The following is a 20,719-nucleotide window of genomic DNA, read 5'->3' on the forward strand; positions in this document are numbered from 1 at the left end:
TGCTAAGATGCCACACTACTGAGATTGGAGTCTATTCCATCATCTTTTCAGACAAAATGCTATCTAACCACACTTGCCCTACCTTGTACCTAAAATATTTTGAGGACTATTTTTTGCCTTCTGTGTCTTCATCCAAGTTACTGGTCTTTTTTAAAAGTCAAACAAAGATCACTGAGGCACACCCCTGCAGACCTTTCTCAAAGCTAAAATCCACCCATTAATGAATCTTCTTTGACTATGGCCAACCAACCAGTTCAAAATCTACCTAACTGTACTGCTGTCTAGCCCATATCACTACATCTTGTCCACAAGAATAACATCAGAGACTCTGCTAAATGTTTGCCTGGAGTTTTCTTCTCGCTGCTGCTGCTACAGTCAAGCAAACTAAGTCTCCTGCTGTCCTCAGATCTACTCCTGACCAAAAGAAGGCACTGAAGCAGTCAGACAAACTCTACCAGAATGAAATATATGCTGCCTCTTAATGATCGCTGCCTCCTTGTCTAAATGTTCATCAACCACCCATTCTAGAATTCTGCCAAGAATCAAAATCAAGTGCCCTATGGGACTTTTGGTTTGCAGATTCGACTATTTCTTTTTTTGAAAATGACTACAAAAATCTGTCCTGTGGCACATGTTTTTCCTATCCTTTATGACCTTTCAAAGATCACTGGCAGGGGCTCAGCCATCCCAGTTCCTTCCATATCCTGGGAAACAGTTCGTCCAGACCTGGTGACTCGAAATCCTCGAAGTAGCTAGCTGCTCCTTTATCATCTCCTAGCAGAAAGTTCATCAAGACCAAGGTAACTTTGCATCGCAAGTACAAACACCTTGCCCACCTCAACCACATCCCCCAAAACATAGATACACATTCTAATAAACACATATACTCTAATTCACATGAATGCAGAATTCAACCATACCATATATACACATAGGCAATTGTATACAAATGTATAGAGCTAGGAAGCCTGAGGGAAAAAGGTTTTTTGTTTGTTTGTTTCCTAGTTCCCTGTCCACCTGTTACAGGAAAAGAGACCTGACAAGACAGGGAGCAGGTCTCTTCCTACTCCTGGAATCCAGTCCTCAGGCTAGCTGATTGCAATCTAGTAGGAAAACCCCTCTCTGGCTCCTACTTGCCCTGAAGGCCAACGGAGCTGTGTCACTAGCAAATGCAGAGCACCATTCCAAACGTGCACCGGATCATTCCAAACATGTACAACAATTGTCAGGCCCTGAAAGAGGGCTAGGGAAGGAAAGTCTTTTTGAAGCAAGGAAAGAAAAGAAAAAAGAACTAACAGAAGGTCTGCTTTATATACAAGACCCTTCCAAATGAAGGGGAGAACCTAGCTCTAAGCTCTCCCAAGGAGTGCCCCACTTCTCTCCTAACTGCCTCTGGGATCTTGACACCAGTCAATAAACAAGCATTTACCAGTTATCTATTATATACTCAGCTCTGTCTCTAGCAACTGTGAAAAATATAAAGACCTGCAAGGCACAGTTCCTGCACCCACTCAAGGACTTCATTCATTAGCTAAGAACTGACAACACATTGATGCATTCAAGCACATAAACAGATGTGTTTAGACAGAAAAATAACAGTAGCTTACATTTCTACAGTACTTTATGGATTAGAAGTAGTCTCACAACAATTCTGTAAGGTAGGTGGTCTAGGAATTATTATCCCCATTTTACAGGTGAGGAAATTGATATAAAGTGACCTCGTGGGGGCCGAAAATCTGGTTCTAAAAGTAAAGCTACCAGATTCCAGGTCAATTGATCGTGAAGTACTAGCACTGTGTGACCAGTGTCAAGTAAGCAGTAGAGAGTGCAAGTACTGGGTTCAAAGGAGAGAGAAATCATGGTGGTCAGGGCAGCCTTCAAGGAGGAAACAAAGCCTTGAGCCGGACCCTGAAGGATGGAAATCCTGCTGGTTAGGCCTGCTGAAATGGGCCAAATGAGAGGCAGATGTGACTCTAACTCTTGAAACCTGCTAGGCTCTCTGGTGAACCCTTTCCCCAGAACCTGCAGACAGGCCACTGCCTCTCTTCACCCATGGGGTGGAGGGTGCAGGCCACCAGTAGCCAGCAGTGGTTCCCCTCCAAGGTGAGGGGAGCAACTCATCACCTTTTCCTTTTCCATCACCTTTGATTTCTTTTTTTTTTGGGGGGGGCTAGGCAATGGGGTTAAGTGACTTGCCCAGGGTCACACAGATAGTAAGTGTTATGTGTCTGAGGCCACATTTGAACTCAGGTCCTCCTGAATCCAGGGCTGGTGCTCTATCCATTTCACCACCTAGCTGACCCCACCTTTGATTTCTCAACGTGCTCCATGGCTTATCAGATCAGAGAGTCCAGACACAAGCAAATGGAGCCATAAGAACCAATGTTCCAGATCACATCTGCTCCTTCACAAGCCCTGGCCTCACCAACCTCTAGCCCAGTGGTCCCTAATGGTTGTACCATGGCATTCTGGCATGCCCCAAGCTTCAATTAAGTCACAAAACTTAATATGAGATAAAAGGTTTATAAATAAGTGGGTTTAATACAGATTTTACTCACCGATCAGATACCACACTAAGTATAGTATCTGCAAAGTAAACAAAACTTGCCTGTTTCACAAACAATCCTAGAACACCAGACCTTGAACTTGAAAGAACTCAACAGTGGTTGTTCTTATTTAGGGAAACTGTATCGCATAAGTCTTCCAACCTTCCCAAACTGTTTGCCACCTTAAATGGTTAGTGTGCTGAGAATCTTCATGATAGATAATATGGGGTTATGATTTAAAAAAATACTACTCCCCCCATCCCCCCAAAAAAGCTTTAGTTCTAGCCAAAAGGCCACAGGAAAGAGGAAGAGTAGCACAAATCATCCTAGGCAGAGACTCCACAAAGCTACACCTTCAAGATTAACTGGCTGATTAAAAGTGAATGACTTTATCCTTTAAGTAGGGTAGCCTCTCATGTGATACCTTCCCTAACAAAAGGTAGTTCCAAAGAGCTTTCCTTGGGTCAAGACAAGGAGTGAGGAACCTATGGCCTCAAGGCCACATGAGGCCTTCTAGGTCCTCAGGTATGACCTTTTGACTGAGTCCAAGTTTTACAGAACAAACCCTTCTATTAAGGGGATTTGTTCTGTGAAGTTTGGATTCAGTCAAAGGGCTGCACTTGAGGACTTAGAGAGCCACATGTGGCCTTGAGGTCGAAGGTTCCCCACCCTTGGTCAAGACAACAACAATCCCATGACCAGCAGACATCTATCACCTCTCAGCCTTTCTCTCCCCAAGTCCTCTAGAGGAGGCAGAGAGCACACACCTCCTCTATCTCCCAGTTCCCTGCCTCACAAGGCTGAAACCAGAAAAATAGACTGCTGACCAACACCAGGCCAATAAGCACAGCTTCCCTTGAGGTGTTTCAGAGGGCAATGATGCCAGCATGCCCAGCTCCAAGAAAGTTTCTGTTTCCACAACATAAAAGATTAATCTCGTCGGGCCCTTGTCCATAGACACCCATGCGAAAGAGCACGGAAGAAGAAAGGGAGCCTGACCTTGGCAAAAGTCAGAATTACAGAGAACAGCTGGCATTTACATGTACCTAAAATTGAATTACACGAACCACAGGATTTTAGAGCCAGAAGGGATTTTAGAACACAGAATGCTGGAGAAGGAAGTAGCCTTGGAACAGAGAATGTCAGGACTGGAAGGAGACTTAGAACACAGAATGTCAGAGCTGGAAAGGATCTTAGAACAAAGGGGGTCAATTATTAGAATCATAGGATTATAGAAATGGAAAATATCTTGGGTTGGAAATAATCAGCTTCAACTTTCTTATTTCACTTACTTTTATAGAGGTATCAGATAGATTACTGGGTCTGGAGTCTGGAAGACCTAAGTTCAAACCTGGCCTCAGATACTTATTAGCTGTGTGATCCTGGACAAGTCACTTAACCGCTGTCTGCCTCAGTTTCCTCAGCTGTAAAATGGGGGTGGTGATGACGATGATGATGATGATGATGATGATGATGATGATGATGATGATGATGATATCATCCCAAACTTATTGTGAGGATCAAATAAGATATCTGTAATGCACTCAGCACAATGCCTGGCACATAACAGGTGTTTAATACTGATGTGTTTCATTTCCTTCCTTACTAATGAGGAAAAAAGTCCAGAGAAGGGGGAAGTGGCCTACCCAAAGTCACACTGCTCCTTAGTGTTAGGGTCAGAACAAGGACCCAGATCCTCTGATTTCAAGTTCAGTGAAGCTTTTAAGATTTCGCTGCCCACCTTAACCTCCTTGATTTCCTCAGCTCAGACTTTGATGTCAATACTCCCAAATGGCCAGGAACACAGCTACCCAAACCCTTGCTCCCTATTGAAAGATAATTAACAATACTCAGTGGAATCCCTGGCCTCTCCAGCACTGTCTGGAGGGACTACGCAGCCCTGCTTGCTATGAAGTACAGCTTTTCCACAAGAAAATGAAGAGAGAGGACCATATCACTATGAGCTACCCTTTCTGTCCAGGCTCTAGATCAGATGTCCTCTAGCATGGCATACATGTGACTTACAATTATCAGCATCATTTCTCTTCAACTTATTGCTCAGTTGCCAGACCTGGTAATGAAACACAGCCCCTTCAGATGTCTGTGTTTTCAAAAATAAACGTATTGATTTTCAAGAGTTGTACGTACATACACCCAGATGAGGCAAAAACCCACAACTGAGGCTTACTTGGGGCAGCATAGTGACATGGATTCAAAGAAAAGGGAGAGGCTGTGCTCTTATAATAGTCACAGACTAGAAGGGGATGAAAAAAACAAGGCACATGTACAAACAATTGTTAACAGGAGGCAGAATGGGAGAAGTATGATAATGAGACACATTTTAAAATGTTAATGAAGTTTGTAGGCAGAAGACCACAGGGTCATAGATTTAGAGCTGAAAGTTCCCTTAGAAGCAGGCCGTCCAGGCCAAACACTTCATTTTTACAAATGAGGAAACCAATGATCTCTTAATTGACAAATCTAATGGCCTTTTCCTAATTCTCATCTTTTTTGATCTCTCTGAAGCCTCTGGCACTGTCAGTCACCCTCATTTCCTTGATATTCTTCTGAGTTTTTCCTTCTCCTGGTTCCCCCACCTGAATGACTCGGGTCTCCTTCCCAATCTCCTTTTCTGAAGTCGTGCCCATTGAGTATCCTCCGTAGTTCTATCCCGGACCTTCTCTTCTCCTTCTATACTCTTTCACTTGGTGATCTCATCAGTTCCCGTTCAACTGTCATCTCTATCTAGCCCTAACCTCTTTCTTGACCTCCATTCTCACATCTCTAACAGATGGAGACATCTTAAATTTGGCATGTCCCCAAACTCAACTCCTCAAACTCTCTCCCCACTCCTAATTTCCCTACTACTGTCAAGGAGACCAAGCTCACCAGCTAGATGTCATCCTCAACTCCTCTGTCTCTGTCTCTCTCTCTCTCTCTGTCTCTCTCTCTGTCTCTCTCTCTCTCTCTCTTTCTCCCTCTCTCTCTGTCTCTGTCTCTCTGTCTCTCTCCCTCCCCCACCCCATCATATCCAATCTACTACAAAGTCCTACCAATTCTACCTTTATAACATACCCTCTTCTCTCCTCTGATACCACCACCCTGACACAGACCCTCATACCTCATACTTGGACTACCGTAACAATGTGCTACTTGTCACCCTGCCTCAAGTCATCCTCAACTGTGCTATTAAAGTGACCTTCCTGCAGCACAGGTCTGACAGTATTTAGTCAGCTATCCCTTAGCTCCAGGTTCAAATACAAACTCCTGCAAATTCTGGCCTCTGAAGCCCTTCATAGCCTGACCCCTTTCTATCTCGCCAATCTTCTCACACCGTACTCCCCTCCAAATATTCTGCAATGCAGTGACTCAGGCACACTTCCTGTCCCTCGCACACAACACTCTATATTCCTATTTTCACCAGCCACCCGCCAAACCTGGAATTCTCCCCGCTCCTCATCTCCTGGCTTCCCTGGCTTCTCAAGACTCGGCCAAAGTCCCACTCTGTAACAAGTCACCCACAAACAGAAAAACCAAAAACTGCAGCCCAAAAAAAAGGACTGAAGAGGATGAATTTGCTGATGAAGAATAAGGAGATGACTCACTTCCTGAATAATATCTACTTTAATGTTATTTTCTATAGCAGATGAGTCTCTTTACAAGAAAACTTTAATATTAACTTTTTGATAAAATACCTTATATTCAATTTCATATATTGTCAAATTTGTTTAAATTCAAATAAACAAAGTTTGTGAATAAAGTTAAATAAAACTATTCCATAAATCCATGTCTTTCCTAGTCCTTCTAATGTTAGTGTCTTCCCACTGAGACCCCTCCCCGATTTATGCTGTCTAGATCTTATCTGTAAATACTTGTTTGCACATTGTCTCCCCCATTGGATGGTAAGCTCCTCTGAGGTCACAGACTATTTTTGCTTGTCTTTGTACCCCCAGCAGTCAGCACAGTTCCAAGCATACAGAAAGTGTGTAATAAATGCTTCTTGATCTGACTTGATTTGACTAGAGCCCAGGGGGCAGGGGGTGCTCAGTGGCGCCAATCAAGGCTTCATGGAAAAGACAGAAATTGAACTGTGTTTTATGGGAAGGACAGGCAAGAAAGAAATGGGAGGGCCCGCTATTTGGAGCCAGTAGCTTCAGTGAACGGGTAGAGGTGGAAATGTTTGCATTAGGAATTTAAACTGTCAACCCAGACATCTTAACTGGCTCAAAGTATATTGGCTACCCCAAAGTTGTTTCATATGTATCTTTCTTAAATCCCAATAGTAAGCCCCTCACCTGTGAAGCCTTCCCTAATCCCGACCCCCTCCTCCCTGGATCCTCAGTCTCCTCATCTGTAAAAATGGGAATAATAACTCATGCCCTTACTACCTCCCAGGGCTCCTGCGAGCACCAAATTCAAGATAATGAATTTAAAAACATGTTGCAACATAAGATGTTATAGAAATATCAGCTAATTATTATTATCATTATTATTACTATTATTCCCATTTGAATCTCTCATAGCATAGCCCAGAAGAGGACTGGATTAAGCAGTAATACACTAGTTCTGGAGTCAGAGGACATGAGTTCAAATCTTAGTTATGCTATTTAATACCCATGCAACTTTTGGGCAAGCCCCTTAACATCCCTCAGGCTCAGTTTACCTCATCCATAAAAATGAGGAGGCTGGGCTAGCCAGCCTGCAAGGTGCCTTGCAGTTCTACTTCTGTGACTTGTTGATGGACTGCTGAGCGGCCTGTTGAGGTAGCTTGAGTGAAAGCCCTTCTCCTGAAAGGCTTGTCAACAAGCTGACTCAGCAAGGAGACGGTACGTGTGTCCCAACCCCTCTCCTCCCCTGGAGGAAAAGGAAAATACGGGCACTATCAAAGGCATAGTGTATGTGTGCATGTGTGCGTATGTGCGGGGGAAGGAAGTACAACCATCTTCATAAAGGAAACAATCCATGGTTCTCCTGGCATGTCTTTCCTAGCTGCTCTGCAGTGGCCTCCTTGCTAAGAAGTCTAAAGCCTGAAGCAAACAAGTCTGGGTAAGCTGGACATGGTGGGCAGGGGCCATTCTATGACCTGTAATTACCACCAGTGTACAATGAGCATGGCACAATGCATTATGGGAAATTCCCAGACCTAGTGGGAAAGATGTCCTGGAGATAGCAACTCAATTTGAAGCCAAACTCCCCAAGTGTGAACAAGTTCACACTATCACCTTGCCTCAAAAGCCTTCTTTCTTCTTCTCCATGTATCTAAATCCTATCCATAATCCAAGGCCAGACTGGAATCCTACCTTCTCCATGAAGGAGAAAGCCATCCAGGAACCACCCAGTCCTCAATGATCTCTCTCTTTCCCTCAGCACTCCCTGTCTGCACCATACCTCTGGCACTGATCCTACCCTGCCTGGTGATATCTTTTGAACTGTTGGTTTATGATATCTCCTCATTACCACTTAATGTCTTTTAGCGCACTGCTGGTCTCTAATTAGATTAAGTTAAATGTAAGACTAGACTAGCCTAACTAGATGTACATTTCTTGGGCGCACGGACCATAGGCTGACACTTCTCTTCACCCAAATGGACAGTTAGCACAGAGCCAAGCACCTAAGTGGTATTCAATATCTGCTGGAGGACCACAAGATTTCATGGAAGAGCCATTCTTTCTATAAAAGAGTGAACCCCACTTTGTATGACAGCTGGTTCCTCTAAAGTTGCAAGTAAAATGAAATTCTGTAAAATGAATGCTACTCAATTTGGGTTTAGCAAGTCCCACTAACATAAGACCCACTAGTGCTTGCAAGACTATATCTAGAGGTCTGGCAAGAGGTAGGAGGTGTAGGGGTGAAGAAAAAAGGAGGGAGGTAAGATTAGCTCACATTAACCACTCAATCCACCCAGGTTTACTGTGTCTATGAGAGTAGCCAAGAAAGAAGGTGGTTCCTACCCTCAATGAACTTATAGTCTAATTGATTCATGGATAGATAACAGAAACACAATCCTCAGTTAATGTTTACTTGACTCTAATCCAGGATTCCCCAAACAGGAAAGCTAAGAAGAGTTAAATTTATCTATTACTCTAAGGTTTACAAAGCAGTTTACATTCATTATCTCATTTGATGAGCCAACAATTGTGTGAAGTAAGTGCTGTTATTATTCCCTAATTAGCTAGAAAAGTGGGAAGGGACATTTTCAGGCACACATCAAATCAAGGCAACAGAAAGAAAAAAATTTAGCTTGGGAGCCAAGTTCTATTAATAATCGCCACGTTCCTTAACATTCTACATGCTTGTCAAACTAGGGGATCCTGAAGCTTGCCTGTATCCATAGGTTTGTCTATGAGGCTGGTCCTATTCCTGTGCCCAGAGAAACACTCTTTTCTGTGATGCCCTTCTTCCTATGGTGGCAATTTTCCAAGCTCAGGGACATCCTCTGGGCCTTACAAGCCATCTTTTCCCCCAGCACCAAGTTTGCCATCCATCTCTCTTACAGTCAACTCTGTATGTGGCAGAAATCAGGGGAAAGCGCTTTTTTTCCACCCTGCTCAGCTCCTCCAGGCAGGCTGTTCCTCTCTTCGGAACGTCTGGAAATAGCCTCCGTGAAATGTGAAAAACTTGAACTTTTGAACCTCCGTGCAGCAGGGAAGGGAGCTGGGGCGGGAGTGCTCAGGGAGGGCTGTGGGTGTGTTTGGGTGGATGAGATCTGCAGAGGCTTGAAGGGGTGGGGCGTGGATTCCTGGTCGGGAAAGCTTAGGGGCTGAAGGGAAGCAGGAGAAAGATTGGGGTTTTACCTTTCAATTCCTAGAGCAGGCCGCAGGGGATGAGCAAGCAGCCTTCCCACAAAGGGTCAGTAAGGATGAGCTTTCCTTAGCTTGGAGATCAGTGGCCTGCCAATGGAGGGGAAGCAAATGATGGACGGTTGGGTTTGGGCACCCGGGGCTCCTGAGCAGGGCCAAGCAATGAGAAAAGGAGGTCTATATAAATGGAAATGCAGAACTTCATACAGCCCTGGCAATGCACTACAACTATGGGGCAGGGGAGAGAAGAACTACCTCCCTTTAGAAAACTAGTTGCCCTAAACCACACGTTCCTTGAAATCATAGTGAGACACTCAAAACTCATGATACAACATAAAAAAAAAATACTGGCTCAGAAGTTAGAAGGCCTTGGTTCAAATTCTACCTCCAATGCCTACTGCCTGTGTAGCCTTGGCCAAGTCACTTACCCTCCAGGGGCCTCAGTTTCTTCTCCTGTAAAAATGAGGGAGGTTCAACTAGACAGCCCCTGAGGTCCCTTCCACCCTCTGCCCCATCCTATGATCATTAGCATCTGAGAAAGATCATCCCAAAGCCTGTCCCAGAAGCATCCCACATGTTCTCTTCCTCCAGTTATTCGGGTATGTTTTTAAATTTTTAAAAAATATCTCTACAAATATGTTTCAAGTACACTAAAGGATGAGGCTCTCTGGTTTTGAAGGTGGGCGGTGCCTCTCTGGGCTGTCCATCTATTTGCTTGTTTTGACCCATTATTCACTACCTAGGTCTTCCTTAACACTGTTTTTCAACTTTTAGAATTTTGAAACTTGAATAGCATGGGACCTAGATATAAGAAAAATCTTCTGAACTAGTTCTGGTAATGAGTTGGCTGCAAGTCTTCTCACTGCTGATATGGACTATGGATGCTAATTCCACCACAGGGTACAGCCTCTGCTGTAATTTTTTTTTCCTTTGCGCCAAGATCCAAAATGAGTATACCCTGGGCACAATGGCATGAATAACTGCATAAATGCTATTTATAGATCATTGAATCATACATTTATGGCCCAAAGGGACCTTGGGTCATCTAGTCAGCCCTCATTTTACATAGGAGGAAACTGAGGCCCAGAGGAGATAAGAAATTTATTTACCCAAGGTCACACAAGTTGCAAGCTACAGAGCCAGAATTTGAGTCTTCAATTCTAAATTCAGTGCTCTTTTCCTGCACATAATCCTAAGGTATTTGTCCCCATTTATCAAAGCACAAGGACTTTCGACAGAGAGAGTAGTGTACCACACAGAGTTTTCAACAATACAGTAAGGAGACCTCGATCCCAGACTCAGCTCTGCCAAAACCCAGCAGAACGACTCGGGAAATCCCTTCCCCTTCTCTGGGCCTCAATTTCCCCATGTATAAAATAAGGAGGAAATCTAGCACAACTAATCCATCAACCTGTATTTATTAAGCACCTACTATGTGACAGGCCCTCTGCTGGATGCTGGAGTTACAGACACAAAGAATGAAAACAGTCCCCACTCACAAAGAGCTCATATTCCTATAAAAAAGACAAGTACATAAAAAATATATACAACATAAACATAAAGTGAATAAATGAAAATATATACAAAGTAGTTAAATATAAGGTAGTTTGGGAAGAAGGGCACTGATAGTTGGAGGAATCAGGCAAGAAAGAAAAAGGAAAAAAAGAAATTTCCTGAAGAAAATAGTGTTTGACTTGTGTCTTAAAAAGAAGAGAAGGGGGACAGCTAGGTGGTACAGTGGACAGAGCACCAGTCCCGGAGTCAGGAGGACCTGAATTCAAATTCAACCTCAGATACTTACTAGCTGTATAACCCTGGGCAAGTCATTTAACCCTGATAGCCTCCCTGCCCCACCCCCACCCCCAAAAAAGAGAGAGAGAGAAGGATGGCTTCTGTTTCTCTTTGTCCTTGTTTTTTGGGAGGGGAAGTTATAGAGTATTTTAACTTTTCTAAAATATCTATCATGCATATGTTTTCTGTCTCCTCAATTAGGCCACAAGCTCTTTGAAGGCAAGCACTTGCCCCTTAAGTTCCATCCCCATGATGACTAATACACATCTTGGTATCTACTTAGTTCGAAAATAATGTTGCTGGCTGATCATCATTGAACAAGCTATGAAAAACACCCTTGCTGGCGGCACTGGCGCTTGTCCAATACTAACAACCTAGGGGAGTGTGGAGGCAAGCCAAGTCCCAAAGTGAATGATCTGGGGGCAAATGGGGAGAACTCAGGCTAGGAACTGGGGGTTGGGTCGGGACCTCATCACCTCTCTCAGGGATTATTCTAAGACCCTACTCATCAGTCTCCTTGCATTCAGTCTCCCCCTTCCTAACCCATCTGCCACACACTACTGTCAAAATAGGCACAGACAGGACAAGGAGAGCGCTCTTGCTCAGAAATCTTTAGGGACTCTCTATCTCTAAGATAAAATACAAACTCTTCAACTTGGCATTCAAGGCCGTCCATAATCTGGCTCCAACCTACCTTTTCAACTCAATCTCAAACCACCCCTATTGGTACATTCTAGATTCCAGTGAATCTACGAGCTGAACCCTGAATTCAACATTGCATTTCCTACATTTGCATTTGTCCCCCGGCTTGGAATGTACTTCTTCATCCTCTCTGCCTTTTAGAATCCTTTTCTTCCTTCAAGTCTCAGCTGAGGGATTGCCTACTTTCTGACTCTCCTCAGTCAGTACTCTCTATACTCCTCGAAGTTATCTTTGTGCATACCCACAGTAGAAGGTAAATTCTCCATGGCCAGAGCTGTTTCTTTTTGTTTGTTTTTGTTTCTCCAGGTACCTGGCAAAATATCTTGAAAATATACAGACTTAAGGGATGACCTGAATTAAATTGAATGGAATTTAACTGGGTTACCATCTTGTCCCTATCTGGATAGAGTTTGGTAAAACAATCATGCTTTATTCTCTTGGCTGTGGAAGGAAAATCATCACTCCACAGCCCTCTCTCTAAACACCCACACCATCAGTATTACGGTAATAGTCATTATTCCTATAAAGCTCTCTGAGGACCCCAAGAAAATAAGTCCACCATATAAACACACAGTATCATCACCATTTCCATCTACACCATGCAGCTGCTTTGCAGCAAGCACCCAATCATCGCCTTTGCAGGCAAGTAAGACTTCCCATTAAAACAGACTGTCAATAAAATGGGGGGGGGGCACGTGAGCAAAGGGGGGGGGGAACATAGCTCCACAGCTACAGTTTCTGTGCTGGACCCTCCACCTCATACTACCTCTTGAGTTTGGCCTGGATCAGGAAATGAGGATTTCTCACTCACTCCAGTGAATTTCTAGGCACAACTAACTCAATGAGAAATTCACACTGTAATCTAATAGCACTGAGAAGCTGGGGGAGGGGGGTTTGGAGGGAGAGGTAGGGTAGGAAGGAGAAACGGTAAAGAACAAGAAGCCAGGGACAGGAATAAAGTATGTTCAATAAATGCTTGTTGAATTAAATACCCTATCACTTGTCCTAATCTAATTACTGCCCCCCCCAAAAAAAACCTGAGAAAACAGGAAAGGTAAATGGGAAACTTGACTTTATGCTACAAAGGAAAGAACCCTGGGTGGAGACTTAAGAGACCCGGGTTCTCATCCCAGTTCTGCCTCCCCCTGAGCTTTGTGACCTTGTCTTTAGGTAGGCTTTAGCCTCTCTGGACTTATTTCCACAATATTAGGCTGCTAGAACTCCGAATTTGGCTTTCCATGCCATGGAACTGTCCCATCCACATCATATCTGGGGTGGGTGTAATGCCCTATCTCCTTGTCCTACAGCTCTCACAGACAGCTAAAAAGAAAATGAAATAAAATGAAATTCACTACAGGTAAGAGCTCAATGTCCCAACCCACCTTTTAATGATCCCTCTTCACCCAGCTAAGCCAGTACACCTCTGGAACCCCAGCCTTTCTTTGTAAATTGATGTGCTCACCTGCCAGCCTTCTCCGGTCCCCCCCAAACCAGGGCAAGGCCCCTCCAGAAATAGAGGTGAGCAGGTGCAGCCTCATTGGGAAGGCGTGCCTGTGGGACTGCCGCTGAGAGGCCAGGTACCCAAGGTTGCCGGTGGTCCACCGACCCTCCAGACCTCTGCACAGGGCTGGGCAGTCTCCAACGCAAAAAGAGGCCTCAGGGGACCTCTCCAGAACCAGCTGGGGCTGATACCTCACACTGAGTGGACTGCTTTGCAAACCTCCACAGACAAGTGGCCTCACAACAGAAACCTCTAAGGGGAAGGAGAGCTAGCTGCCTAACGAGGATCTGGGCTGGGGGCAGTATATTTAATGTTTCTTAAGGCATGCAATTTCCCCTTTTTCCAATGCCCCGCCTCACCCACTCAAACACCTGCTGACCACAGCGTATTTGATTGGTAGAACCATAAGAGATTTTTGAAAATGCAGGAGAGAAACACAAACTTCTTGTTTTCCATAATAAAGAATAGAATCTCTAGGTTATGGCAAATCCATGCCATGTTGCTTTCACTGCAGGCAAAGAGGCCAGAGAAAAAGCCAGTGCGGAGAGGAGGTAGTCCCCCTCCCCTCGGTGGTATGTTATAAGACCTCAGACTCACTCAGATAGAGACAGGGGCCCATAAACCAGTCTCAGATCTAACCCCAACAGGCACCAAGGCAATCATCATGACTTCCAATTCTGACTTTCTGTGTACACACCCTGGGAAAACCCGGCTCTTTCCTGGTCCTGGTTTTGCCACTAATTCACTGTGTGACCTGGTGCCATATTTTAGGAAGGACAGTGATAATGTAAAATCTGTTCAAGGGATAGCAGCCTAGATAGTAAAGAGACCTCAAGATCATGCCCTATGAGAAGCAACTGAAGGAACTGGGAATATTTCATTTAGTCAATCAGTCACTTACTGTGTGCCAGGCACTGTGCCAAGGTCTAAGGATTATTGCTATTGTTGTTTGGTTGTTTTCAGTCATGTCTGACTCCTGGCAAAGATACCGGGAATGGCTTTCCAGTTCTTTCTCCAGTTCATTTTACAAATGAGGAAACTGAGGCAAACAGGGCTAAGTGATTTGTCCAGGGTCACATAGATATTAAGTGTCTGAGGCCACATTTGAACTCAGGTCTTCCTGACTTCCAGGCCAGGCACTCTTCACTGTACCACCTAGCTGCCCTCCGTGACAGAAGGGCTAAGGATCAGAGAAAGGCAAAAACAGTTCTTGCCCTCAGAGGGCATACACTGTAAGAGGGAGCACAGCATGTAACAACTAGACACACAACAAGATACATACAGAATAGAGGGAAGGTACTCTGAAAGAAGACGTAACATCTGGGGAGATGGGAGCCTAGGAAAGCCCTTCTGCCAAAGGTAGGCTTGAGCTGAGTGTTGAAGGAAGCCAGAGAAACCAGGAGGCAGGTGGAAACAAGGGGGCAGAGGGAAGGAAGAAGACTCAAGGAATGTATGACCACTGTTTTCCAGTATTGCTCTATTTAGCATCAAAGGAAAGAATTAGGTGAAATGAATAGAAGTTGCAAAGGGACAAATTTAAGATGAATTCAGAAACAGGGAGTGAAATGAGGAATCTCAGGAGAGACGCAGTGAGCACCCCTCACCGGGAGAAGGGTGGAGGGGTGGAGAGTTTTTAAACAAAGCCTGGATAACTCTCCCATTGACTATGGTACAGAGCAGGTTCTAACTGAAGAACAGTTTGGGCCTGATGACCAGTGAGGTCCTTCCAGCACTGAAATTCTCCAGTGCTGTGACCCTGGACATAATCACTTCCCCTTCACTGTAGAATGGTCTGAAATTCTGCTGCATATGAAGGCAGGCCTAGAAACCCTGAGAGTCTCAACCCTGTCATCCTGCACCAGCTTAGGAAAGCTGCCTCACCCTGCACAAAAATGGAGCCTAAGAGAGGAAGCCAGCATGTCAGCGTGGAGAGAGTTCTGGCCATGGAGTCATGGGACCCTAAGGATCATAGACCTGGAGTGAGAAGTGTCCTACAGAGGCCATCTGATCCAACCCCTTTGTTTTGTACATGAGGAACTGAGGTCCAGAGAGATTAAGGGATTTGTCCAAAGTCATATGAGTAGGAAGCATCAGGTATACGATTTGAACTTAGATGTTCTATTCCAAATTTAGCACTCTGTTCACTATCTCATGCTAAGTCAAGAGGACCCAAGTTCAAATCTGGAAACCACTGCTTATTTGTGTAAGCCACTGAATACACCGTAAGACCTCCGAGGGCCTCCAGCATTTCTTTTGCTCTAAAATATGGGAGTTTAAATCACATAATCTCTAATGTCTCTTCCTGCTCAAAATCTACAAACCCTTTTACTATATTCAGATGGAGAAACTGAGACCCTGAGAGGGAAAATGAAAACGCCTTGACGAGTGCCACATCTACAACTGAGCTGGGGCTAAAACCCTCGTCTCCAAGCTCTTGGTCCAGTGTTCTTTCCACCGCCCCACACTGACTAGCCCCAGGGCTGGACCTGCAGGAAGCACAAGGGGAGATGAAGGGAGGGCAGTGGGGGGAGTAACGGGGAGCTAGCCATTTATATTTCTCAGAACCACATGCCCTACTCAGCCCACACAAGGGAGTGATTCTTCCAACACACAGAATGCTTTTGTGGGGCTCTGGGAGGCAGCAGGACCCATACAGCTGCCTGTGTGCTCATAGAAAGTGCTACATCCTTTAGACACTTCTTCCTGGCTGCCCTCCCCCCTCCACCCTTTCAGGCTACCCTGCCCGGAAGATGTTCAGAAAAAGCCACTTGTCACCGAAAGCTGAAGAGTTGTGTGCCTCACAGAATGGGGAACCTCCCTTCGCAACTGTGGTCAATCAAAATCACTACCCTGGGAAAGCTGTGAAAGGCACAGACCCAAAACTAAAATGGTGTCCAGGGAGAGGGGGCCAAAAGTGACTGCATGTCACCCAGCATCAGAACATGCCATGCCGTCTCTCACGCACACGTCTGCCTCATGGACATTTAATGCACTTGCTGATTTCTCGATCAATCAATAGGGGTCTACTAGGTGCCTACTATGTATGCCAGGCACTAGGCATATAAAGAAAGGTTAAAAAAAAAAAGTCCCTGCCTTCAAGGAGCTCACATTCTATCGGGGGAAACAACACAGTATAATGGATGAGAGGAAGGAAGACAAGTTCAAATCTAGCCTTGGACACTTACTAGCTGTGTGAATGTAGGCCTCAGTTTCCTCAACTGTAAAATGGAGATAACAGCAGCACCTATCCCCCAGGGTTGTTTTGAGGATCAAATTAGGTAACAATTGTAAAGAGTTCTGCTAACCTTAAAAATATATACATAGTAGATATTCTTATGTACACATATAAGTACATAAATATATAGATTATATAATGCATAGGAAGTAAATGCAGGGCAACTGGGAGGGAGGGAACGTGGAAGATAAGGAAATATCTCAGGTAGGAAGGAGGTGGTGCTGGAGCTGAGATTCTACGAGGCAGAGGTGGGAGCAATTACGTTCTAGGACACTAGATGAAACCTCTACAAAGGGACAGAGATGAGTGCTCTCTTGCTATCTGTTCTGGCATCTTCCATTCTAAGATTTTATGCTTTCTCAGCCAGGAAGTCCTTTTCTGTGTCTAACTTTGATCTCTACCTCTATAACTTCAGCTCATTTCCTATTGATAATATAAGGGTTTACAGAAGAGACATAGACGTGTGTGTGTGTGTGTGTGTGTGTGTGTGTGTATACACACGCATATATATGTATACACACACACATACACACATATTTTTTGCTTTGGATATTGCCAGTGAAGAAATTTGTTTTGCTTGACTATACATGTTTGTAACCAGGGTTACAGTTTTCTTTTGTTCTCAACCAGGGGAAGATGCAAAGGAGAGAAGGTAGATTTTTTGCTGATTAAAAAGATAAAATTTAATTGAAAAAATGGTATCGGATTTTTAAACTCTAATATCGTTGCTGTCGTTCAGTCATTTCAGTTGTGTCCAACACTTCATGACCCCATTTAAGGTTTTCTTGGCAAAGATACTTAAGCAGTTTGTCATTTCCTTCTCCAGCTCATTTTATAGATGAGGAAACTGAGGCAAACAGGGTTAAGCAACTTGCCCAAGGCCACACAGCTAGTAAGTGTCTGAGGCTGGATTTGAACTCAGGTCTTCCTGCTCCATCCACTGTCACCTATAACTCTTATAGTGTTTCCTTAACTTTATCAAAGAACTTGAAGAATTATCAGATCTTTACTAATAGTAACAGCTAACGTTTATATAGTACTTACTATATGCCAAGCATTGTGCTAAGCACTTTACAATTATTACCCCACTGTATCCTCACAACCCTGGGATGTAAGTGCTATTATTTTCCCCATTTTACAGATGAGGGAAACTGACACAGACAGAAGTTAAATGACTTGCGCAGGGTCACACAGCTAGGAAATAACTGGCACTGGATTAGAACTCAGGTCTTCCTGACTCCAGGCTGGTCATTCTATCCACTGAACCACAACTTTGTGTGGTAGATAGGGAAAGTATTCTAAGTACAATCCCTATTTGAGGGATGAGAAAAACTGAGACCAAAGGAATCTGTGTTTGGTTTAATGTCACATAGACAGTGGTGGCAGAACAGGGACTAGAACCCAGTCCATGAGAAGAGGCCCTGCTCAGTACAGCATCTTTATAGGATTCAGGCCCCTTCAGTCTTTATAAACATCATAAAGTTGGAAGAAAGACAGGATTTAGAATAGGAAGGAATCTTAGAGATCCTCTTTTCTAACCTCCCATTTTACAGATGAAGATACTAAGGCTCACAGAGATAAAGTGATATGCCAACAAACACACAGGCAGTAAGTAGGAAAGCTGAGATTTGAACCCAGCCCCTTTTAGTCCAAATCTTTTCTGTTTATGAGGTCATGACTGACCTCCAACATTTGGCAGGAAAACAATAAGCAAAGCTGACAACCGCTACTCCCCACATTTCTCCCTGCTTCTCCAAGGAGACTGAGATTGGACCCCTTTGGAAAGTCACTTCAGGCAGGGGTAGGAGTGGGGTCCAACCAGGCTACATTCCACCCTACATCTTTGTCACCAGTCACAATGTCTTCCTTTCTCCAGTGCCCTGCTGGAGACATAGAAGTTACAGAATGACATATTTCCTGTTCATTCCAGTATGCATTAGCTCAAGGAGAGAGGGAGACAGAGAGAGAGAGAGAAAGAGAAAGAGAGAGAGAGAGAGAGAGCGAGAGAGAGAGAGAGAGAGAGAGAGAGAGGGAGGGAGGGAGGGAGGGAGGGAGGGAGAGAGGGAGGGGGAGAGAGAGAGAGAGAGAGAGAGAGAGAGAGAGAGAGAGAGAGAGAGAGAGAGAGAGAGAGAGAGAGAGAGAGAGAGCTTAAATACAAGGAAAGACACAGGATGGAGACTTTTGATCAGAGATAAGGAGAAGTCACTGACAACTTTCTGAGGTCCCCTCCCCAGGATTCAGCCACAGAGCACACACCACCCACTCTGAGCAACTTTCCAATTGGCCTATGGAATTCCCTGAAAACACTCACTTCTTTATTGGTTTGTGGTCATTAGTCATTTTTATAACCGGTCTAGCACTTCAGCTGAACACTGTGACTAATCTTAACTTCAACACACCACAGAGGTCAGACTGTTTTAACTCTTTGGAAACCTGGCCCCAGAAGCCACTGGGGCACACACCCTGTCCCCTTCTGGTTTCTAGACCTACACACACACACACACACACACACACACACACACACACACACACACACACGCACCTTATGGGAGGCAATGGGAGGGAGTCAGGCTGCAAATACCATGGGGGAGGAGGTTCTTAATCTAACCAAATACCCCAGGAAGCTGTAAACTGATCGAGGGTATGACTCTCCCAGAATTATGCTGATCAGTGTTTTCTCTTTAACTAATGGTTAGACCAACACCTTTCCATCCTAGTTTCAAATAAACTTCTCCACCTGCATCCATTTTATTCCTACTGGGTGACCATGGTTGACAACTGGTCCATAATCATTCCCTACCGGCTCCTATCTAAAGGATGATTCAGCAATATTCAGCCAAAAGCATCATCATAATAACAAATAACAGCTAACATTTACATGGCGCTTTAAAGTTTGCAAAGCATTTTAGATACATTGCCTCCCTTGCATTTTAAAGATGGGGAAACTGAGGCTCAACAAGATTAAGTGATTTACCCACGGCAACACAGCTGGTAAATGTAAGAGATAAGATTTGAATCCAAGTCTTCCTGATTCTAAATCCTGATACTCTATCATTCTCAATACTCAAATTAAGTTAATACGTATAAAACATTCTGCAAGTCTTAATGTACTATATAAATATTAGCTATTATTATTCTCCATTGGTCTCAGAAAGTATTGCCCAGGAGACAGCATAATGTTAACAGTAGAGAGAATATTGAACTCAGAGTCAGGGGAAGTTATTTCCAAACCTATCTTAACACTGGGCAGCCAGGCGGCCCAGTAGATAGAGCACCAGGCCTGGAGTCAGGAAGACCTGAGTTCATATATGGCCTCAGATACTTACCAGCTTCAAGTCACCCCTGTTTGCCTTAGTTTCCTCATGTGCAAAAATGATCTAGAAAAGGAAATGGCAAGCCATTCCAGTATCTTTGCCAAGAAAACTCCAAAAGGGGCCAAAAAGAATTGGACACAATTGAAACAACTTAACAACAACAGTCTTGACATTTACTAGCCATAACTATTGGCAAATCATTAAACCTCTTGAGGCCTGTTTTCTCATCTGTAAATGAGAATAAAGATACTTACTCTACTTACCCCCATAGAGTTGTTCTAAGGCAAGGAATTAGAGATGAAAAGTACCAGAGAGTTAGTTTAGTCAAAGCTCCTTGTTCTACAAATAGGAGAACTGAGGCCCAGACCAGCAAAATGTCCAAATCACACAGGTGGTAAGAGGCAGAGCCAGGATTCCAAACCAGGTCTTCTAACTTCAAATCAGTCCTTTTCTCACCACCCCTTTAAAGCATCATAGAAATGTGAGTTATTGTTACAGCAGGAGGATGTAGCCAGCGGCCCTCTAAGGACCTCCCCTCCCCAGGGAGAATTCAAGATGGGATAAGGACCCTTCATCTATGTAGATGACATTGCTACTCCTCAATTCAAAATCTCTCCTTTTCATTTAAGCCAACTGCTTCCCATTTACTCTACTATGTTTATGGTGAACAATTCAACTCCTAAATATACACCTACCTTGACAGAATAATGGAGCTATTTCTCAGAGTTCTTTTTTCCGGATTCAAAGTCACCACATTTCTGTCCTTTATTCAAAAGACTCATCGCTTCCATCCTTTTCATCATCTTAGCTACTCTCCTCTGAACTAACTT

At 44.1% G+C, this 20,719-nt stretch overlaps 1 protein-coding gene across 3 annotated transcripts in view; it reads right to left on the reverse strand.

Annotated features, from left to right (window-relative positions):
* The window catches only part of RXRA (retinoid X receptor alpha), a 288,589-nt gene that overhangs the window by 110,562 nt on the left and 157,308 nt on the right, over positions 1–20,719 (reverse strand). The window contains exon 1 of one of the 3 annotated variants that reach the window (XM_020981920.2): positions 13,302–13,616. The exons of 1 other annotated variant lie outside the window; for it this stretch is intronic. In XM_020981920.2, the coding sequence (XP_020837579.1) occupies positions 13,302–13,377 (76 nt within the window). In that variant the 5' untranslated portion in view covers positions 13,378–13,616. Of the gene's footprint in view, positions 1–9,340; positions 9,400–13,301; positions 13,617–20,719 lie in introns of those variants that run through there. One more of the 3 variants, XM_020981922.2, reaches the window with a different exon arrangement.

This window comes from Phascolarctos cinereus, unplaced genomic scaffold (assembly GCF_003287225.1).
Source record: "Phascolarctos cinereus isolate Bilbo 61053 unplaced genomic scaffold, phaCin_HiC Scaffold_2;HRSCAF=192, whole genome shotgun sequence".
NCBI lineage: Eukaryota > Metazoa > Chordata > Mammalia > Diprotodontia > Phascolarctidae > Phascolarctos > Phascolarctos cinereus.